The 19,280-nt window shown below is 32.4% G+C and overlaps 1 protein-coding gene across 1 annotated transcript in view; it reads left to right on the forward strand.

The window, feature by feature from the left end:
- Positions 1-826: 826 nt before the first annotated feature.
- The window catches only part of LOC105811824 (phospholipid scramblase family member 5-like), a 39,802-nt gene continuing 21,348 nt past the window's right edge, over positions 827-19,280 (forward strand). Inside the window, exons 1-7 of the mRNA XM_012646101.1 lie at positions 827-860; positions 5,623-5,765; positions 10,086-10,128; positions 11,044-11,264; positions 13,212-13,373; positions 15,220-15,381; positions 17,922-18,004. Of these exons, the coding sequence (XP_012501555.1) occupies positions 848-860; positions 5,623-5,765; positions 10,086-10,128; positions 11,044-11,264; positions 13,212-13,373; positions 15,220-15,381; positions 17,922-17,960 (783 nt within the window). The 5' untranslated portion in view covers positions 827-847 and the 3' untranslated portion in view covers positions 17,961-18,004. The remainder of the gene's footprint in view (positions 861-5,622; positions 5,766-10,085; positions 10,129-11,043; positions 11,265-13,211; positions 13,374-15,219; positions 15,382-17,921; positions 18,005-19,280) is intronic.

Genomic DNA, 19,280 nt, shown 5'->3' on the forward strand with positions numbered 1-19,280 from the left:
TTTTTAGAAATAGACAGTTTTGCTGATAAGGCAATAAATCCTACACGTTCAACCTTTGCAAATCATACCATCTATGCAATTGAGCTATCTAGTCAAGGTTACGGCATTTTTATTTTTCCTTTATATGCAATGTAGTTAAATATCACTTGTAAGTTTTGATTAGCTTTGCAAGGTTCTTGAAGATGTGTATTTTCCAATGCCTCTGATTAATCAAATTCAATTAAAAATGAAAATATTTATTTATATTACAGTAGGGAGTATGTCTTCTTGTTTGTTTGTTTTGGGGTGAGGGAGTGGAGAGAAATCCTGACAGAAAAATAAGAATAATAGTGTTCAAATATTTTTAACAAGTAAAGAATTATATTTAGAATTGTTAAAAACTTACATATGATAAGATGCTTTATCAAAGACTCTGGCAAGTATATTTCTGAAAACTAGAAATTTAGAATATTTCTGATATAAGTGTGAATGCAAAAGTGTACATTCTAAGAGAAAAAAACAACTAAGTGGAAATAAGACTCTTAAAATGAATGTTGTGTGCCTTCCTTTCTGGTGTTCATTATTTTTCAATTGTGCCTTCAGCCAGCAAAGTTATATGATGGTTTCTAAGTAGTGTTTACCTTTGTGATAGTTTCATCTCCCTCTGTTGTCCAAACTGATAAAATCCAGCACTCTAGAAACAGCAAGGAACTCCCTTCCTCTGTTACTTGTAAGCTGACATGAGGTACACAGACACCTTCTGAAGTTTTACCCATACTGTGTTTTCTCTCCTTTCTGCAACAAGAAAAGCCTTTTTGTTTGTTTGTTTTAACCTGGCTGCCTTTGAAGAAGTGACTCAGACATCTTCATGGCCTCTAAAGGTAAGAGTAAATATAAACAGCTAATAAAATTTTCCTTATATTATGACTAAAAATATATAGTTTTAGAGGTGTTGCAATCAAAAAGACTGGTACTTTGAAAGCTTTCATTTCCTACTTTTGAACATGGGGATTTTAAAAATTTAATTCCAAAAAGCATGTTGCATATAACTAAAAGCAAGAAACCACTCTATCTGATGGAATGTAAAAGTTCAGATGTAAACAATGTGTTAGTTATCATGAACATAAACGCAGTGAATTAATGAGAAAAGCTGCATAGCAAAATTTAGAATGGGATTATTTAATGTCAAACACAAGGACAGGTTGATATCCCAGGTTTAAGGAGATTTGAAGAAAACTTTTCATACATAATTTAGAAAGCATTAAAGTACAATTGGGAAGAGGGAGCTGGTAAGTTTTTCCTTAAATTCCTAAAACTGTAGAAATACCATTACTGATGTCTTTTAAAGACATCCTCAAAAGACAAGAGATGTGGTTGCTTTTTAAGGTGATAAGTTACAATCCCACTAAAAACACTTGTGCAACTTGTATAAAAAATAAAATTATAATGTGCTTTCATTTCATTTTCAGAATGAATCATTAAATTCTAGGCTATAATGAAAAGTTTTAGCATGAAGAATTATGATTAGTATAATTGGTGGAAACCTTTTAACTTAATTATAATAGGATAATATAGTCAATCAATTTATAATATTTTAAATTAAATTAACGATCCGTTAAAAGAAATGTGTATGCTTACTTCCTTCATCAAAACACACTTTAGTCACTATTTAATATGAAACAAATGAAGTAATCTTTTCATTTTTCATCAACATTTAATATAGACCCATCCCCTGAGAATCACTGGGAAAGCTCAAATTGTAAAATATGTACATGAACCAGAAAAATCATGAATTTTAATATATGTGCGCTTCATTCTCTATATATAAAGACAAATAAACAAAAAACCTGGACAAGTATTTTCTTTCATTTAAGACTTACGCTAACACTTAGTCCAAAACACTTCATCACTTTATAAAATAAGAGTTAACAGCAACACTGAAGCCTGTAAGGTAAAGAGTTGCAGAGTGTGTAAAATATTTATAAGGTGGTTATACATTTTTAAAAGAGTAGATAGAAATTCAAAGCCAGATAGAAATTCAAAGGAGTTCCTTCTTCATCTGGTGGTCTGAGTCTTTGAAGAAACTGTGACTAGAAAGCAATCTTGTGATCAAAATATGATTAATCTACCAAAAAGTAGTGATGTTCAGTAATGATAAGTACTTAAGACTAAACTTAGAGGCAAAACTTCAGATGGAAAACTGAGACTCCTTCTGCAACCTACTAAAAATATTTAACACATGGAGTGGATAATACATCTATTAGAGACCCTATACTACTTAAGAGAATTTAAATAACAATGAAACTTTTTTTTCTATTAGAAATCTTGTTTGAGAGGGCACGGTCAAGTTATCGTCACTATTTATCTAAAACATTTTTGTGGACAGTTTTCTTCAAATATATGTAAAGACATTATTTATAACATTGTGTTTTCTGGCCCATGAAACTGTGTTGGCAATTAGCATTTTCCCAGGGAATAAAGCTAATCGGCATTTTGCACATTCTTAGGCAAATCAATCAGCACTACTAAACCAAAGGGCAGTCTAAATACTGGATGCCATTAGAACTGAAGAAACATTTGTGTGATCTGGAGCCTCCTGGTTTAGTATAAATAAACACAATTTAAGAACAGATTCGTCTTAGACTTCAAGTTTGAGGAAAAAAGTTTTCAGGATGATCTAAACTGAACAAGAGTTATCTTTAAAAAATACTAAAATCCCAGGAAAGGAAGTAAGTGATCTCCGAATAGTGTTCTCTCTCAAAGGTCTCAGACAGAGACTCACCCATATTCTACTTCTGAATAAAGAGTTTGGACATGATATCCTCTGGGCTTCAAGTGCACTGATGTCTCTGGATCTGCTGCAAGGTCTAAGGACTTAAAGATCTGGGTTAGGAATGTGTAGTTACTTGCTAGACACTCAATAATCCACTGCATTTTGTTACAACAAACACAGTTTATAAGGTAAAATTGTGGTAATTTGCCAATCCACTTAACAATAAAATTGACGATGAGAGAATTTAATAATTTTCTACCAACTATTGTTAGAAATTGATCCCTACATTGTTTTTTATTATTTGAGGGTCAACATATGTAAAGTGCATAAAGAATATGAAACTTAGGCTACGTAATTTTTAAAATAAAGATGCACTAATGTAACCACCACCAAGATCAAGACATAGACATTTCTAGCCTCCATAAAGTTCTCTTTCTGGCCAATAAGCCAAGCATCTTCATTGTTAACATGAACCACTATTCTGAATTTCATCACTGCCTCAATGTTTTTCTGAAAGTTAATGACAAAAGTGCATTTGGCACTAATGCTGAAGAAGGAATGTTTATTACCTTTCAATATTTTCTAGTTCTTACTGCTATATTTGCCATTAGCTCCTCTCCAAAATGTAACGTAGTATTACGTCATCTTCTTCTGGGTTTACTGCTTGGGATTCCATTTGAGGACCCGTCTCAAGAGCAAAAGGAGTTGTTAGTCTATTTCCTTTCTGTCTGCCCCAGATCTAAGAAAACAAGAGTTCAGGTTGGGGTTCTTGTGGAAAGCAAACTGCTATAATATTATCAATATGGCATTCTATTTTAGTGGAGCCATATGACAACTTTTTCCATGTGGTACTAACCAAAAAGCATATCTGAATTCTAAATGTCAAATACCATTACAAACTTCGTGATCCTACACTAAATAATGATAAACATAGTCCATTCCTAGAACCTTAAGATGAAATAAATATATGAATAAATTTATTTCATGAATAAATGTATGAATGGAGTATATACTTGATTTTTCTTAATGACGGGGAATTTACTATCTTAAAAGGAAACCCATTTTATTTTTTTAAATTTAGTTTTTAGAGATTTAAAACATACAGAAAAATACCCCTCACCTGCACATATAAACTCTCATAAATATAGTTGTCATTGTTGAAGTGAAACCATTGTAATCTAGCGTAAATGATGTAGATGCCACTTCAATTTTAGCGTATGTGTAATGAGAGTCCTTATTCAAATCTTTGTACAGATATTATAAATTTCCTCCTTGTATGAATCCAGAGCCACTTTTCTTGTTCTTCTTATTAATACATCTTTAAAATGATCTGACTTACTTGTCTTCATAATGGTCCCTCTCGTATTTGAAAATACCTGTCACAAACCTTGTTCCACATCTACACTCAATCTAAAACAGCTTCACATTGATAAAATAATTAAATGTACTTACGAAAACTTTAATACTTTATTGATTACTAAAGACGAGAAGTGAAAACACTGATATTCTTTGAAAAAAAAAGGATCTCTACTAAGGAAATACCTGTATAGTAGTCATGTGAGAAGAAAAAGAAAAAATAATAGTAGAAAAGCTATCATTTATATTTTTAAACCTAAAAGACTTTTGCATGCACCACTTATTAGGGCTTATGCATAATATTACAAAGAATAATGCAAGGTAAATAGCAAACCTGCAAATTTCAAACTGAAAGATGATCTAAATAATAACACATTGACCTGGGAATAATATAGAAAACACATGATTTCTCTAAAAATATTAAATTCAGCTTTGCGCAGTGGCAGTATCATAGCCAATGAGGTTTATCCGAGGCGCGATTATTGTTAATTGAAAACTTTTCCCAATACTCCGCCATGACCACTTGCAATACAGTCGGCATTGACAATTTTTGGCAGTCCCTACGGGGACTGAATAAAAAAAGAAAGAAAGAAAAGATAAAAAAATTAAATTCAAACTTTTTGAAATTCTTTTATTATTTTATCTTTTATCTTTTGTAATATTGGGTGAGCTACAAAGGGACTCATACCCTCAAGATTATTGGGTGCTTTTATACAAAAAAACTGGAAATCAAAGCTAAGTTTGATATTATACTGCCCTTAAGAAGCTCACAAATTAGTTATGAATATTCTTACAGTATGTGAAATTAAACCATTAGTTGTCAAAGTATATCCTCCGATCATTTTGATTAGCTTCATCTGGGCATCTTATTAGAAACGCAAATTCTCCAGTCCTCTCTCCCTCCTCTACTCCTGAATCAGAAACTCTGGAGTGAGGCCCAGCAATCTGTGTTTTAATAAATCCTCTAGGTGATTCTGTTAAAGCTAAAATGTAAAAAACACTGAGTTAAACAGAGCCATAACAGTATGATTGATAAAATGAGACAAAATATCCTCAGAAATCACAAGGCACCCCCATTATATTTGGGAAGGGGAGAATATGCCTTGAAAGATGGTCATAACTATGATTAAAACGCAAGTCTAAGGTTAGCCTTTTATGAATACAGAGCATCTAGTGCCTTTTACCATTTTTTTTTTCTTTTGTGTTTATGATTCTTCATATCTCTCAACAGATGTTACTTGCCTAAATATATTTATATATATTTAGTTATTTATTTTGGTCAAATTATTCAACTCTTTCTCACAGCTACTACCAGCAGTCTTTCACATTTCTTGTTTTCTGACTCAGGGGTCCGGCGGTGGTGGCAGTGAGTAGAGAAAAGGAAGGAAAGGCACAAAATGAGAGGCAACCGGAGAGAATCTACCCCCTGAATTGAGAAGTAACAAATATTTTAAGAAGAACTAAACGAAATGACCTAAATTTGAATATAGATTGGGATTTTCATTCTCTTGCAGATGCCCAAAACCAAAGAAGTAGAGGCCTGCTTGGTTTTCTCCCTGGAACTCCGGACCCAGACCAGAGGCTCGGTGTCGCATCTTCCAATCCAGAAAACCAGGCCTGGCAGCCGCGTCTCCCTCCGCCAAGTTTCCTTCCGACAGTCAGTCTCCCCCCTGGTCTAGAATATTTAAGCCAGGTGTTTTTATCTTTATATTCCTACAGATATTTTCTCCTTAAAGTTAATGCAAATTTGGTTTATTGCTTTTCAACCAAAATTGTAAGTCTTCAACCAATCATTTACTGAAGTGACAAAGGCATTATAAATCATAAAATAATGATCTTATTTATTTCTATTATTTAGGAAAAATTTGTTTTCTTTCATTGCTACTTTTATTTTCCTATGTATTTAATAGAGTGACAAGACTAAATATTTTTGATAGAGCTGTTTAGCACATTTATCCACCTTCTGTTCGTTGCTCAAGGTGTCAGTAAATCTATCCCTGAGGAATTGTCTAATATATCTAGTTACCTACAGCGATTTATTTAAAGAATATTTATTGAGTACTTGCTATACTCAAGGCTATAAAAAGCATAAAACCTATCCCCTCTCACCCAAACATTTTGCAATCTAATTGGGAGGACAAAAAAATGTTAAAAAAAAGTGCAAGGATGTGTACAAATGCCAGGTAAACACACAATTGTAATTTGTGCAAGTGTATAGAGGAGAGAAAGGTTGTTAAGGCTCAAAGCACTTCAGAGAGATTTCTGCAATGAGCTGAGAGTCCACCATCTTCAACTGAATCTTAAAAGGAGGATGGAAACCCAAGAGAAAGCAAGTTATCAAGTGAACAGTACTGTCTTCTGATCCTACTGCATCTCCAGGCCAATGTGCTTGAAAGATCATATTATGATTAGGTATAGTCGCTGTTTTAGTCATTGTAGGGTAGGTAGGGATTCCAGCCTCACAACAAATCAATCAAAAATATCAACATCTGAACTATATGGCACGTAAACAGCTATTGCTACTCATATACGAATATTATTGTTGCTTTTGTATTTTATCCTACAAATGATTAGAAATACACTTACACTAATATTGAAATGTCAGCACATCTGCTGCAATTTTCAGTTTGTTTGGCATCCTTTCAATCTATAAAGTCTATCTCCTTTATCAAAATCAAATCTCTGTGTTAATTCCCTTAAGGTACAAGAGATTTCTTTTATGCCTGGTAGGGTTTAAGCTGCATGCAGCATATGTTCCTGGAAAAATGTTTATAATTGCAGATGCCTTCTCCAGAAACCCACCGGCAGACAAATGTACTTTAGAGACTGGAGAGCTCAGGGAGATATGTAAAAGAGCTGGAAAAGCGAACCTACCATCTTCCATCTGCAGAGAGGATCAGCTGTAATAGCTGACTAGAGTTGATTAACTGCTGCAAGCTGTTTGGGAATGTTGTCAGACAAGGTTTTGCCCAGTATAAAAGTGATATACCAGTGCCAGAGGGCTGAGGTTTGATGATCACATATGGTCATCACATATTCTTCTTCCATCCATGAATGATGACACACCCGGAGCCAGATGCTTGACACGAACACATTTTTTTTAACATTCAATAAATAGAGATATGAACACCTTGGCTTAAATTCTAAAAGGGAGAAAAATTTCAAAATTACACCTTCGTTAATCTTTCTCACAAAACAAAAATATGCCACCAGTTGTTGAATATTTTACTGCTAAAAGGAAAGATACTCACTTTATACTAAAAGAACACATTTACTTTAAAACAATGAATGCATAAAAAGATGAGCGAACATTTCAAAAGTGTTATACAATAAGTCTATAAGAGACAATATAAAGTGAATTTTCAGGTGTTAACTTTTATCTAAAAGCCATAAAATTAAATAAAATCATGAACATTGGATTCATCAATAAACAGAAAAATATACAATAAAAATCCTTCTAAATTATTAATAAAAAATTAAGTAAAATTTTTAAAAACCATCTATTCTCTTTTAATTAAGTCCATCCAATGACTACTGATAATCTTGCTTCCATAAAGAATTTGAAAATAAATACATGTATATATGCTTAGGTGTATATATGCATATATATATCATGTAGATTAAATATAAGAATAAAATCAATACATACTTGCCATAGGGATTTACATGTTCATAACAGTCAATGACGTTTTACCCTATAATGTCCAAGGATAATTAATTATTATAATTTAGTCACTTATGGGTAACAGTAGTAAAAGTCTACAAAAACATGTAAATATTCAACTTATTTTGAAATACATATATTAAATGGAATCACTGACACCTATAAATCTGATTTTAAAAAAGCATTAATTCCTAAGCTGCATCCAAGTTTGCCATTGTATTTTCATTTCTACTACTTTCATACATTAAGAGCACTTTACTTGCTCTGACACAGGAATATATAATTCAATCTGTTTAAAGTTTCCAACAGTTCCTAGTCCATCAATCAACAGAAAAGGATGGAAAAAGCACATCTGGACCATAGTTCATAAGTAGCCTGGGATTACTTCAAGGAAACTACAAGAACAACCAAACACAAGACCCTCAAGTCCAGGAGGTTTGGCCTAGAGATCAAATCAAATGTTATTACAGACTATGGAGGGAGTAGAAGAGTGCAGAAAACAGGGAAGAAAGGCGCTCAAGTTCCACACTGTCACAAGATTGATTTCCTCGAGTTCCGAAGTTTATTTAAGTGATGTCAGTAAAGTACCAGAATAGAAAGCTTGTCAGAATCGGTGGCCTATTACAAACTCTGTGATTTTAGGTAAATTACTTAACCTGGGATTGTTTGCTCACATTTAAAATTAATGACATTTATCTGTCTGAGTTTTGGTGAGGATTAAATACTATACTATGTCAAAATGTCTAGCCCAGTGACTACCTCATGATAGTTATTCAATAAACAACTGCTATTACTGAGTATTGGAGAGGTACCACTTCCCTTTTCTGAGTAGGTCTCAATTGATAGTTTCTAAAATTCAGGACTAAAGCTTGATCCATGACACCGATACTCAAAAGTTCCTAAACTCAGACTTCGTCTTGGCCCCACAGAGCTCCCTCTCTAAGTTAATTCTATGTAGATCCACTGCTAAATAATCAAGTATATGCTTCTTAAGGATATATCCTTCTATTCCCACAACCTTCCATTTTCCTGAAAATAGAACAGAACTAATGAAATACACTGTAAAAGATTCATCCTCATTTGAAAAAAATCTTTTGTTATAATTGCTAAAATAGCTTTTAGAATGTCTGAGACCATAAAATATTTTTGGAAAAATATTTTTGTGAGTCTTTAAAAAAAGAGGCCACATGTACATTTTTTTTATCAATAATAAGATTTAAATAGATAAAATAGTATTAGTTTTATCTCTACCTCAGGATTATACAAGGAGAATGAAGGAAATAATGTAGCTTCAAATTTTCTGAGATTGTGGTGTCCAGTCAATACCAAATTTTAGTAATGACTGGCTCCGTTTAATAGTTATTGGCAAGTTTAGTAATATGAAGGGAGCATAAAGTGAAGAAAAGTTTAAGGTGCAATTTAAAATGAAGTATTAGAGAATACAATGATCAGCAGTATATTCAGTGTTCATGATTTTGCCTTAGTGGATCTCCAAGTACTGAATATCAAATTTAACATACACACAAATAAATTTTAATCTAAGAACACATCCTTCCTATTTCCTTTAAAATGGCAATTTGAATTGTATACTTTTTAATATAGTCATTTCTCAATGTCTGTGGATACTTTATCTGTGTAAATTAACTTTAATTTTAATTACATAAGGCAAATTTTATATCACATATTTAGTGCCATAACTGTCATTCTGCTTAAATTTGTATTTTGTTTACACGAAGAGGGTTTCTGTTTTTTTCTAGTCCAAAGGAAAATGTGAATGAGAAAAATTTACAGAATAATCTTTCAGCCTTAACAAAGACATTGCATTACTGAAAGGAATGATTTGCAGCCTTTCAGAGTGACAATAGAATTTGGCAGGGGTGAAGAGGAGAGGCCAGGAATTAAAATCATTACTGTGTTGTTTCATTTCTTTAAAAATAAAATATTGGGAGTTTTAAAACATCTTGGGCGTTATTATTCAAAGATTGTTTAAAACTCTTCTCGAACTCTTGTTTCCAAGACTACTTATTTTCCACTATCACAGAAAGAGTTAGCACAGAATTAAACACTGTTCCTATTCTTATTTTGGGCAATTCTGCCTTGGAATTTTCAGAGGTCTTGTAAATTTTTACTTGAATAAAAGTCATTTTTGTTGCATTATAAAATGTGAGCTGTTTTCAACCTTTTTCCTAATAAAGAACATGAAAATCACCTAATTTTATGCAGTATAGTAAATATGTTAATAGTAATATCTCCAAAGGTTTTTGAAGTTTGTGATGTAATACTTTGTATTTCCTTTATGTCACCCTTTAACAGTTAGACCTGATAATTATACACCAGCAGGTGGAGCTTCTTGGAAGTGAGTACATTATATTCTGCATTTATTAAAACTGTTGAAAATATTTTCCTTTTCAGAAGTTTCTTTACATAAAAATATGTTAAAAGCAATAAAGCTAAATGTATAGAATAGAATTAGATCAAAAAGAACACTATTCTTAAAATAAAAGCTAAAAGTAAAATTATTAATTTGATTTAGATAAAACTCCGAGTTGATATTGCCATTAAAATTCTAACATTATATTTAATCTTAAAACAATAAAATCTATTTGATCATTTCCATGAATGTTAATCATTTAAATTTCTTAATACTTTCAAAAATGGAAGTCAGGGTTGAGACATAAAAAATGTCAAAACAAAATGTCACTGCTTTATCATTTTATCAGTGATTCACCAAATAGGCAAATTATTTAACAATACACAAATTTACAAGAATGACTAACTGAATTCAAATTATTTAAGTACTTTATGTTTGTAATTGTTCTACATTATTCCTAAAATAAGTCAAAATTAAATAGCAGAATAGCATGAAGCTGTAGATGTAATACCAGATAGAGATTTTAGACAAGATCATTACTGTCACTGTAAGTTGTCCCAATAATTTCCACAGCAATGATAGATTTATTATTTGAGTAATAGATCCTTCTTCTCAGCATTGGAACTTTAGTTGAAAAGTGATACTACATGTTTTCAAGTAGGTCATATATCTGGAATCAAAATTAATTAATTACATAGCTTTGTTCTCAGCGTTTACTTTGATTTCCATGGCTAAGTTCTCAAAATTTAAAGCATGGAAATAGATTTGTGTAAAGAAGACACCGTATAATTAATAATTAATCAACTGCTCAGTTTTAATTAACACTCCTCCTTCATTTATTTAAAGATTTTGATACTAAGCAAAACATTATTTTATGGTATTTTTTTTTTGCTCCATTAGTGATACTTGGTACTGAGATCTCCAACAAATATGAGATTAAAAACAGCTTGGGACAAAGAATTTACTTTGCAGTGGAGGAAAGCATCTGTTTCAATCGTACTTTCTGTTCCACGCTGCGATCTTGCACCCTGAGGATCACAGATAACTCAGGTCGAGAGGTGATTACCGTAAACAGGCCTTTGAGGTGTAATAGCTGCTGGTGCCCTTGCTACCTACAAGAGGTTAGTCACTGGCTTTGAATGTCTTATTTTTTTTAATTAGCAATTATTTCTTTAAATGGAATTCATCTGGAGCTATGGGCCTATTAACCTTTCAATTGTTTGAATTAGTACGATGCTTCTTTTGAATCAGAATAGTTTGAGGATTTGGTGATTCACTAAACTTTTTACCTTTCCAACCAAAGACTATGGTGGATTCCGTGATGTTAATTGGTGGAGACAGCTCATGTATCATGAAAATGAGTCACGTGCTTCTCAATCTCTATATTAGCCACATAATTGTAATGTCTACAAGTTCCACCGTTGGGCAAATAGACCCCTTGTCTTCTCTAACTGTTGCAAAGTCCAGGAAGTGTTAAGTGATATTAAACCCCTCTAAAGTGTTCTCTTGTTTAGATATTATTATTTAGTACAGAATCTCACATTATATTTACCCATTTATGACAAACTCCAAGGTTTGGTGAAGATAGTATTACTGTTTTAAAGGGAATAATTCAATTATTTTATTTTAATATACAATAGATTATTTAATAGACTTGTAATCATAACTTTCATTGACATGATGCAATTAAATTGACAGAACTTTTATTTCCTTTACTGACTTTCATATTATGACATCTGTATGAGCTAGAAAGAGTAGGTTTTACTCCCCACGTTTTGTAGTCAAGGAAACAGAGTGGAGGTGAGTTTCCCAGGATCACGCATTCAGGAAATATCATAAACGGGATTTGATCTGGGTATCCTAATTCAAGCCCAAACTTCTCTATTGAGTACTCGTATATAAGCACTGTCCTTAGAACAATGGAAAATAAGTATTAATATAGAAGGGACTTTTCTAACAATATATATTGAAGCTAATTCTCCAAGTATTAATATTTATGGGCAAGCACTTGGCTAAGTGATAAGATGACTCAAGTACTCATACACGGAGCCCAAGAATTTCCATCCACCTACTGAAGATGTAATATTAGTGTGCCCCAAGTTGGTATAGTCAGTATTGTTATAGAATATATGCCCATTTGAAAACTTCTGATAATAAACATAAGATATATCATGATACCCATTAGTAATTGTTTAAAGTTTGGTCAAAATCAAATCACATACTTTTAAAATGATCCCAGAACAAGTCTATATAATTCTAAGCAGTCTAGTTAAAATGACCTTTGTCTCCGTAAGAACGCTACAGACCCACACAGAAGACCATGAACTTAATAAGAAAAGTCAAAATCAGATAGAGAGATGGCTTGGTTTAAAAGCAAACATTTTATTTTTATTTGCACCTGCTCCCAACTTATCTAAGAAAAGTAATTGGTTTGGCTTACATAAATATGTCAGGGTAATGGGGTCAAATACTAACATTATGCCTGAAAATGCAAAATGCAACTGCTGGTCTCTAATACTTTGGAAAACATGAAACAGCAATCAAACTGGTGTTTAATAACTGTAACTGCAAAAAGAATTTGTTTTTAATTAACACAGAGAAACAGGAATTTGACAATATGCAGAGAAACAAACTCATGAACACTCAATAATTGGTAAAGAAGACTTAGATATATGTTGTGGCTACAACTGAGAGTACGTAGATATGAGTTAGCACATGGGGAACAGCTTCAATGGTTGACCAGCTGTTGTACTGGGAATAAAATAGCAAAGAAGCCAATGTCCCAGAGTCAGAAGATAGTCCTGGGGCAGATTCTCCTTAGGGACAATAAGACATGGACTTTCAGTGCACAGTGCCAAACATTTATCTATACAGTGAATTTCTTTGTTTCTATAAAATAGAAAAAAAAAAAACCCACTACTTTGTATTCTTAGAAGCAGATATTTAGGTTGATTTATAGAATATTAAAGTAATTTCATAACTAAACTGTTTAGAGGTAAATTGATATTATAGTAACATTAAAATATAGTAACAAGAAAATCTTATTTTATTATTATCTCTTCTTACAGTTAGAAATTCAAGCCCCTCCTGGTACTATAGTTGGCTACGTTGCACAGAAATGGGACCCCTTTCTGCCTAAATTCACAATTCAAAATGCAAACAAAGAAGATATTTTGAAAATTATTGGTCCTTGTGCAACATGCGGCTGTTTTGGTGATGTGGATTTTGAGGTATGATTGAAAAATGAAGGAAATTTTCACTTAGGTCCTGATATTTTGCAACGTAATTCAAATCTTAAAATGTTCAAATCAATTTAATTTCAAATAAATTTAGAAAATAACATATTTGTGAAGTAATTTAATAAGCTTATTTTGTATATGCAATAAGAATTTATAATTCCAGAGATACTAAGTCCAAGAATTTTTTAAAAATAATATTATAAAATGTACCACCTTGGTCATGATATTTGTCATAGGCCAGTGTAAGTATTATTCAAAGTAATTTTAAAAAATAGAATATAATGATGGCTATCAAATAAAACTTTTCCTGAAAGTATATTTAGCTAGATACAATTTTGTGTGTTTTATGGACAAAACAGTAAACCTCTTATTATTTTAAATGTATCCAAGTATTTGAACATCAAGCTTTTTATGTATATATAGTTTTGTCTTTTTTCGATAATCAGTATTTTCTGATTTTGAAAAATAGCAGTACATTCAATTTTAGTTGTGTCTTATTTATGTGGAATTATAGAATACATGGTATTTAGTTTAGAATCACCTAAATTATATAACTTCTTTTCTATAGCCCCAGTGGTCACATTTCCCAGTTCAGATCTCATTTCAGAAACACACTCCATTAAAATATCACTAATTTAGAAAGCTATGTTCATATGACTTTTAAAATTTGTTTTATAAAACAATATACTCTCATATTTATGTAAACTGAATGCTAAAAGCAATAGGTCGTTGCAAATCTAATCTGTAGCAATATAAACTATCTTAACAGATTCTCCTAGATAACATCTTAGGCAGAGAAGATGACCTAAATTAAAGTGTATATTTATTTTCCATTCATTCATTCATTCATGTATATCTTACCTAGGACATCAGTTTTCAGGACTTAAAGGAACATTAATCTTATAGAATACAATGTAAATTTTACAAAGTGAGCTATTCTAACTTCGTCCCATTCCATAAGAATTTGTCATGGCTTTCCTAAAAGTAATATGATTGAGAACTTAAAACATAAGAGTGTTAGTATTCAGAGTATAGAGATGTCCTAAGTAACTTTCTCTATTTTCTATCTTTTTGCACCATATGGAAAGCGAAAGTTTATATTGAATCACTTTCAGCATCAGAAGGGGAAACAGGGTATGCAAATGAATGGTTTATAAAGTTGAACTGTAGACTCCTAGCTGAGAAGGACTGATAGACTTTTATGTCAAATTGGTCTAAACTTCTTGTGTGGTACATTAGCCCAGAGGGTTTTTTGATGTAAAAATAGGACTTAGGATTAGTTAGAAAGGAATGACCTAACAAATAAGTATAATATTAAAATGTGATTTAATAATTACTGGTAATATTTAAATGTTTAATAATTATAAAATCTTAGCAATAAAAGTTTGGAAGTTTACAAATTGTACCTAGAAATTAATTTAATTCCTAATATCTTCTTTCATATTTTTTTAAATGGAGAATTTAGTTTTAAAATCTAGACCCCAGGTAAAGGAATTGCCTTCATGGTTAAAGCATGTAATTGAACTATGTACCTGCTGCCATCTTGTGGTAGCCTCACCTTAATAATTTATTGCTATTATATTCTCCATCTGCATACAAAAAGGAAAAAAAGAATTATAATGAATTAGAAAACTGTCAGAAAAGCAAAATGTCTGAAGAGTGAACTGGAAAGTTAAACCTATAAACCCACTCTTATATAAAGGAATAAATAACATAAAATTGTCATTTGGAAATGATGAATAAAATAATTGAAAGCTCTCATGAAGTAATACCCTCAGAAATGTAAAACCATCTTTTTTCACGTTCAAATTTAATACTTCTTATTTTCTTTTTGAAGGTGAAAACCATTAATGAAAAACTTACAATTGGGAAGATTTCGAAGTACTGGTCAGGATTTGTAAATGATGTCTTCACAAATGCTGACAACTTTGGAATTCACGTGCCAGCAGATCTGGATGTGACGGTCAAAGCAGCAATGATCGGTGCTTGTTTTCTCTTTGTAAGTGTAGATAAGGGTGACTTATTTTTCTCTTTCTTACTTGTTAATTACTATAGAGCCAATCCCAGTTTACACAGTTTTTACTCCCAAAGAGTAACTTTTATTCATAGAAGGCTAGTTTGGGATGAACTTTCTTCAAAAATCAGAATTTAGAAGGCTGCATTTCTGTTAGGCAGCCACTCTCCTGTGATCTCATACCCTCTCTTCCTTAAAGATTGATGCCCCATAACATCCTACTCATCATTTCCTCAAAAACCGAGTTTTCCTTCACTTTCAACTTCAATTTAGATTTTTGGCTTATTTTCACTTTAACTTAAAAATATGCAACCATAAATACCACAAGATTTATCCTGGGTAAAGTTCAGGACTCTGCGTAACAACAAACTAGGTGATATTCAGAATGTGGAAAGAGCAGCTTTCTTGCCTTTTCAATATGAACATAGATTCATGAGATGACACCAATGAATTAATAGGTAGCAGTTTCCATTGTTACAAAGGTATTATGTCCTTGTCCTTGCTTTCAACTTACCATTTTATTGAAATGTTTTCTTATTTGGTATATGCAGATTGGTGATCGAAGAACAGAAGTCAAGTAATACCTGTGCCAAAATGTCTGGCTAGCCCTGTTCCTAATTTCCCCTCTAATACCTACTTCATTTCCTACCATTTTCAATGCACCCACAAAAACTCAAGGGATTTTTAAATAAATTTAAATTCTTCCTCATATTTTATTGTTCTCTGGAGTTTTTAGGATCCTAAATTTTATGGTTATATTAATGTGTGTGCTTCTGAGAATAAAATCAGCCCTATCTACTGAGTTTTTCCTAAAGACAATTGGGAAATAAATGTACCAACTAAAAATTATTCCTTGGTGACTTTGCTGAAGGAAACTTAGAGTTTAGTGTAGAAATGTTTGTGTATATGTATTAGAGTTGTTCCTCTAGTACTTTAGAGGAATTATTTTAACTTACTGGTCCTCTATCATTGATAGAAAGTAGAATTAATACTTGCAGAGAGCTGGGTTTTTATACTTACTAAGTCATCATTTACTCCCAATTCCCACTTCCATGTACAAATCTAACCAATTCAGTCAACCTTGCTTGTCTAATATTTCTTTCACCTAATATTCTTCTATTCCCTTTTCTCCTCCATCCACTTGACAGTGATTTTGACTTGTCACCTTTCCTTTCTCACCCTTCCCATTTTTGATCATTCTCCACTTCAACACCAACCCCTCCAAACACACATACCTCTTTCCCAAGACCTTATTTAGGCCTTTCTGTTTAAGCCCTGCACTTACTGTTTATATTACAAATCAGATCATCTTTAATCTGCCCTACTTATTTTATGTAACAGGTCGATGGCAAAAAAAAAAAGTACTGTCAAAAATAGAACTATAATTTATGTATCTTAACCCTTACTTGTTTTTCTTACTAATTGTTTTCAGAAACCCTCTAAATATGTTCTTATGGAAAAGAAAGAGCCCTATTCTTAGCCCATATTCTTTGAGGGATTGAGAGGATGTTGCTTTAATAACAGTTTATCTAGGACCTAGTCAAAGTGTGGTGCAAAGTGCAGCATCAGCACCACCTGGAAGCTTGTTCAAAGTGCAGAATCTCAGATCCTATCCCAGACGAACTATATCCCCGGTTGATTTCTCTATGCCCTATAAATTTAAGAAGCACTACTATAGATAACACATCAATCATCTGGAAGGATAACTTTTAAACTTCAACGTCTAAGGGAGATATATATTCAATGAGAATAGTTAATGGTTCCCATTCATTTCTTCTTTTTTTTTTCTTTTTACCATCATATTATAAAACACTTGTGGTTTTTTGCCAATATAGCTTTTAAACAATTTCTCATGTGTATTACCAAGATAAATTATTTTTTTCTATGTGTAATTTGATAGGAAGAATCATGTTTTTAATTTTTAAATGCTGTCTCCATTTTATTACCTTACGGTGAGATAGCTTTAGAAAGCTGCTGGTGTGAGGACACTCCCTGATCTAAAGGAAAAAATTCACAAATGCAAACTAATTTTTGGTCTCTTTTGGTTCTAGGTGACCATTCACAACCCACAACTCTCCCTACTCACACTCCACTCTCCAAGTTCCCTCTGGTATAGTTTTCAGTACTTCCTCGGATGACTACCTAATTGCTGAGCACATTGTCTGTGATCATATATCTAATTTTTATTCAAAGGTCAACATCTATCACAACTTCCTGCACTGACCCAGACTGCCCCACAATCTAATTCTGTAAGGTGTTGATCACCCAAAATTTTGACTGATAATACCACGCTGATTCAGATAAGGTTATTCATGCTCTGAAAGTTATTGATGCTCTGAAAATTCAACATGTAAATGGCATGAAGCTTAAAACTTTTCCATTTTTCTCCTACTGATAAATCATATGATGCTGGAACACCACAGGAAATATAATTGCTTTTCATAATCAAAGTTTCCATGTCAGGCTCTTGATCTTAATTGTTGCCTTTTTGTAAATTCACTCATATTCAGTTTATTTATTTGTAGGATTTTATGTTCTTTGAGCATTCACTGGCTGGATTATAAGAAGCACGATAATGAAAACAATAAAATATGCAGAACATATTTCAGTAAGTAAAAAGCAAGTTTAAATGATCTCTTTCCCTTTGAAGATGTCTATATTTGACGCTATCTAATTCTTTTTCATTTTCTTCTAGAAATCCCTTGGGCTCTGGATTTCATTTCTGAATGGTTTGAGTATTTGCTTTTTTGTAACAAAATGTTAATTATTATATTTATTAAAACATAATTTAATGAGGCAATTATCTAGTTCTGAATGCATGATAGCTAAATACACGATTACTGGCCTGAGCACAAGGTTGTTTTGAGAGATTACGATTCTTTCTTTTTATCCTTTTGAAGTTATTGCAATGGTAAGCATGAAAGATGAGAACTAAGGCTTGCAGCATCACTGATGAAAATTCAATGTTTAGAGAACACTTTGAAGTTTTTCTGGTACTGAGGCTGGTTACTAATCAAAAGGACTGAATTTCTGAAATATTTTTTCAAAAGTAGTCCCTTTTTACTTTGTTTATTAATTTTCTTATTGTAGTGAGATGTTTTTATATTGGAAAAGTTAAAAGTTGGGCAAGTAATATGTGTAAAGAGGGGAAAGTTAGATAGTGTCAATTCATTTCAATGGCAAGAGGCACAGTTACATTTCATAAGGAAACTAATATTTACAAACCAAAGCATGCTTTAAATACCTACCTATGCCAGATAATTAAATAAACACATAAATAAACATCTAAGTTAGTAGATGCCAGTGTTATCTGGCAGGAATTTTATCTATTTGCACTGAAGTTTCAATTAATAAGGGATCCGAGTCTCTAAAAAACGGACAACTCCAGGACTTAAATACAAGCAAACAAAATCAAACAAATGAAACTTTAATCCATGAGGTAAATGCAGAAGTAAGGGAGCACAGTAAATTCAATTAACTAATACCTCCCACTTTAACTGTTTTGAAGTCCTCTCCATTACTGTACCCTAGTTATCAACATATTTTCAAAGCCCACGTGAGAGGAAAATTTGTTGTGAATGGCAATAGTCCTTCTCCCCTATTCCAAATAGAACAAATTTCTTTTAAGCAAAGTATCATGCAGCCATTTGGGCCCTACTTTAGAATTGCACATATACTACCCAAATTATCATGTACATGTAATGGTGTTTGCAGAAAGTCCAGGCAATCTCCCGCTTAGAAAAAGAAATGTAGGCCGGGCGCGGTGGCTCACGCCTGTAATCCTAGCATTCTGGGAGGCCGAGGCGGGTGGATCGCTCAAGGTCAGGAGTTCTAGACCAGCCTGAGCAAGAGTGAGACCCCGTCTCTACCAAAAAATAGAAAGA

This window comes from Propithecus coquereli, unplaced genomic scaffold (genome assembly GCF_000956105.1).
Source record: "Propithecus coquereli isolate 6110/MARCELLA unplaced genomic scaffold, Pcoq_1.0 Scaffold240, whole genome shotgun sequence".
In the NCBI taxonomy this organism is placed as follows: domain Eukaryota; kingdom Metazoa; phylum Chordata; class Mammalia; order Primates; family Indriidae; genus Propithecus; species Propithecus coquereli.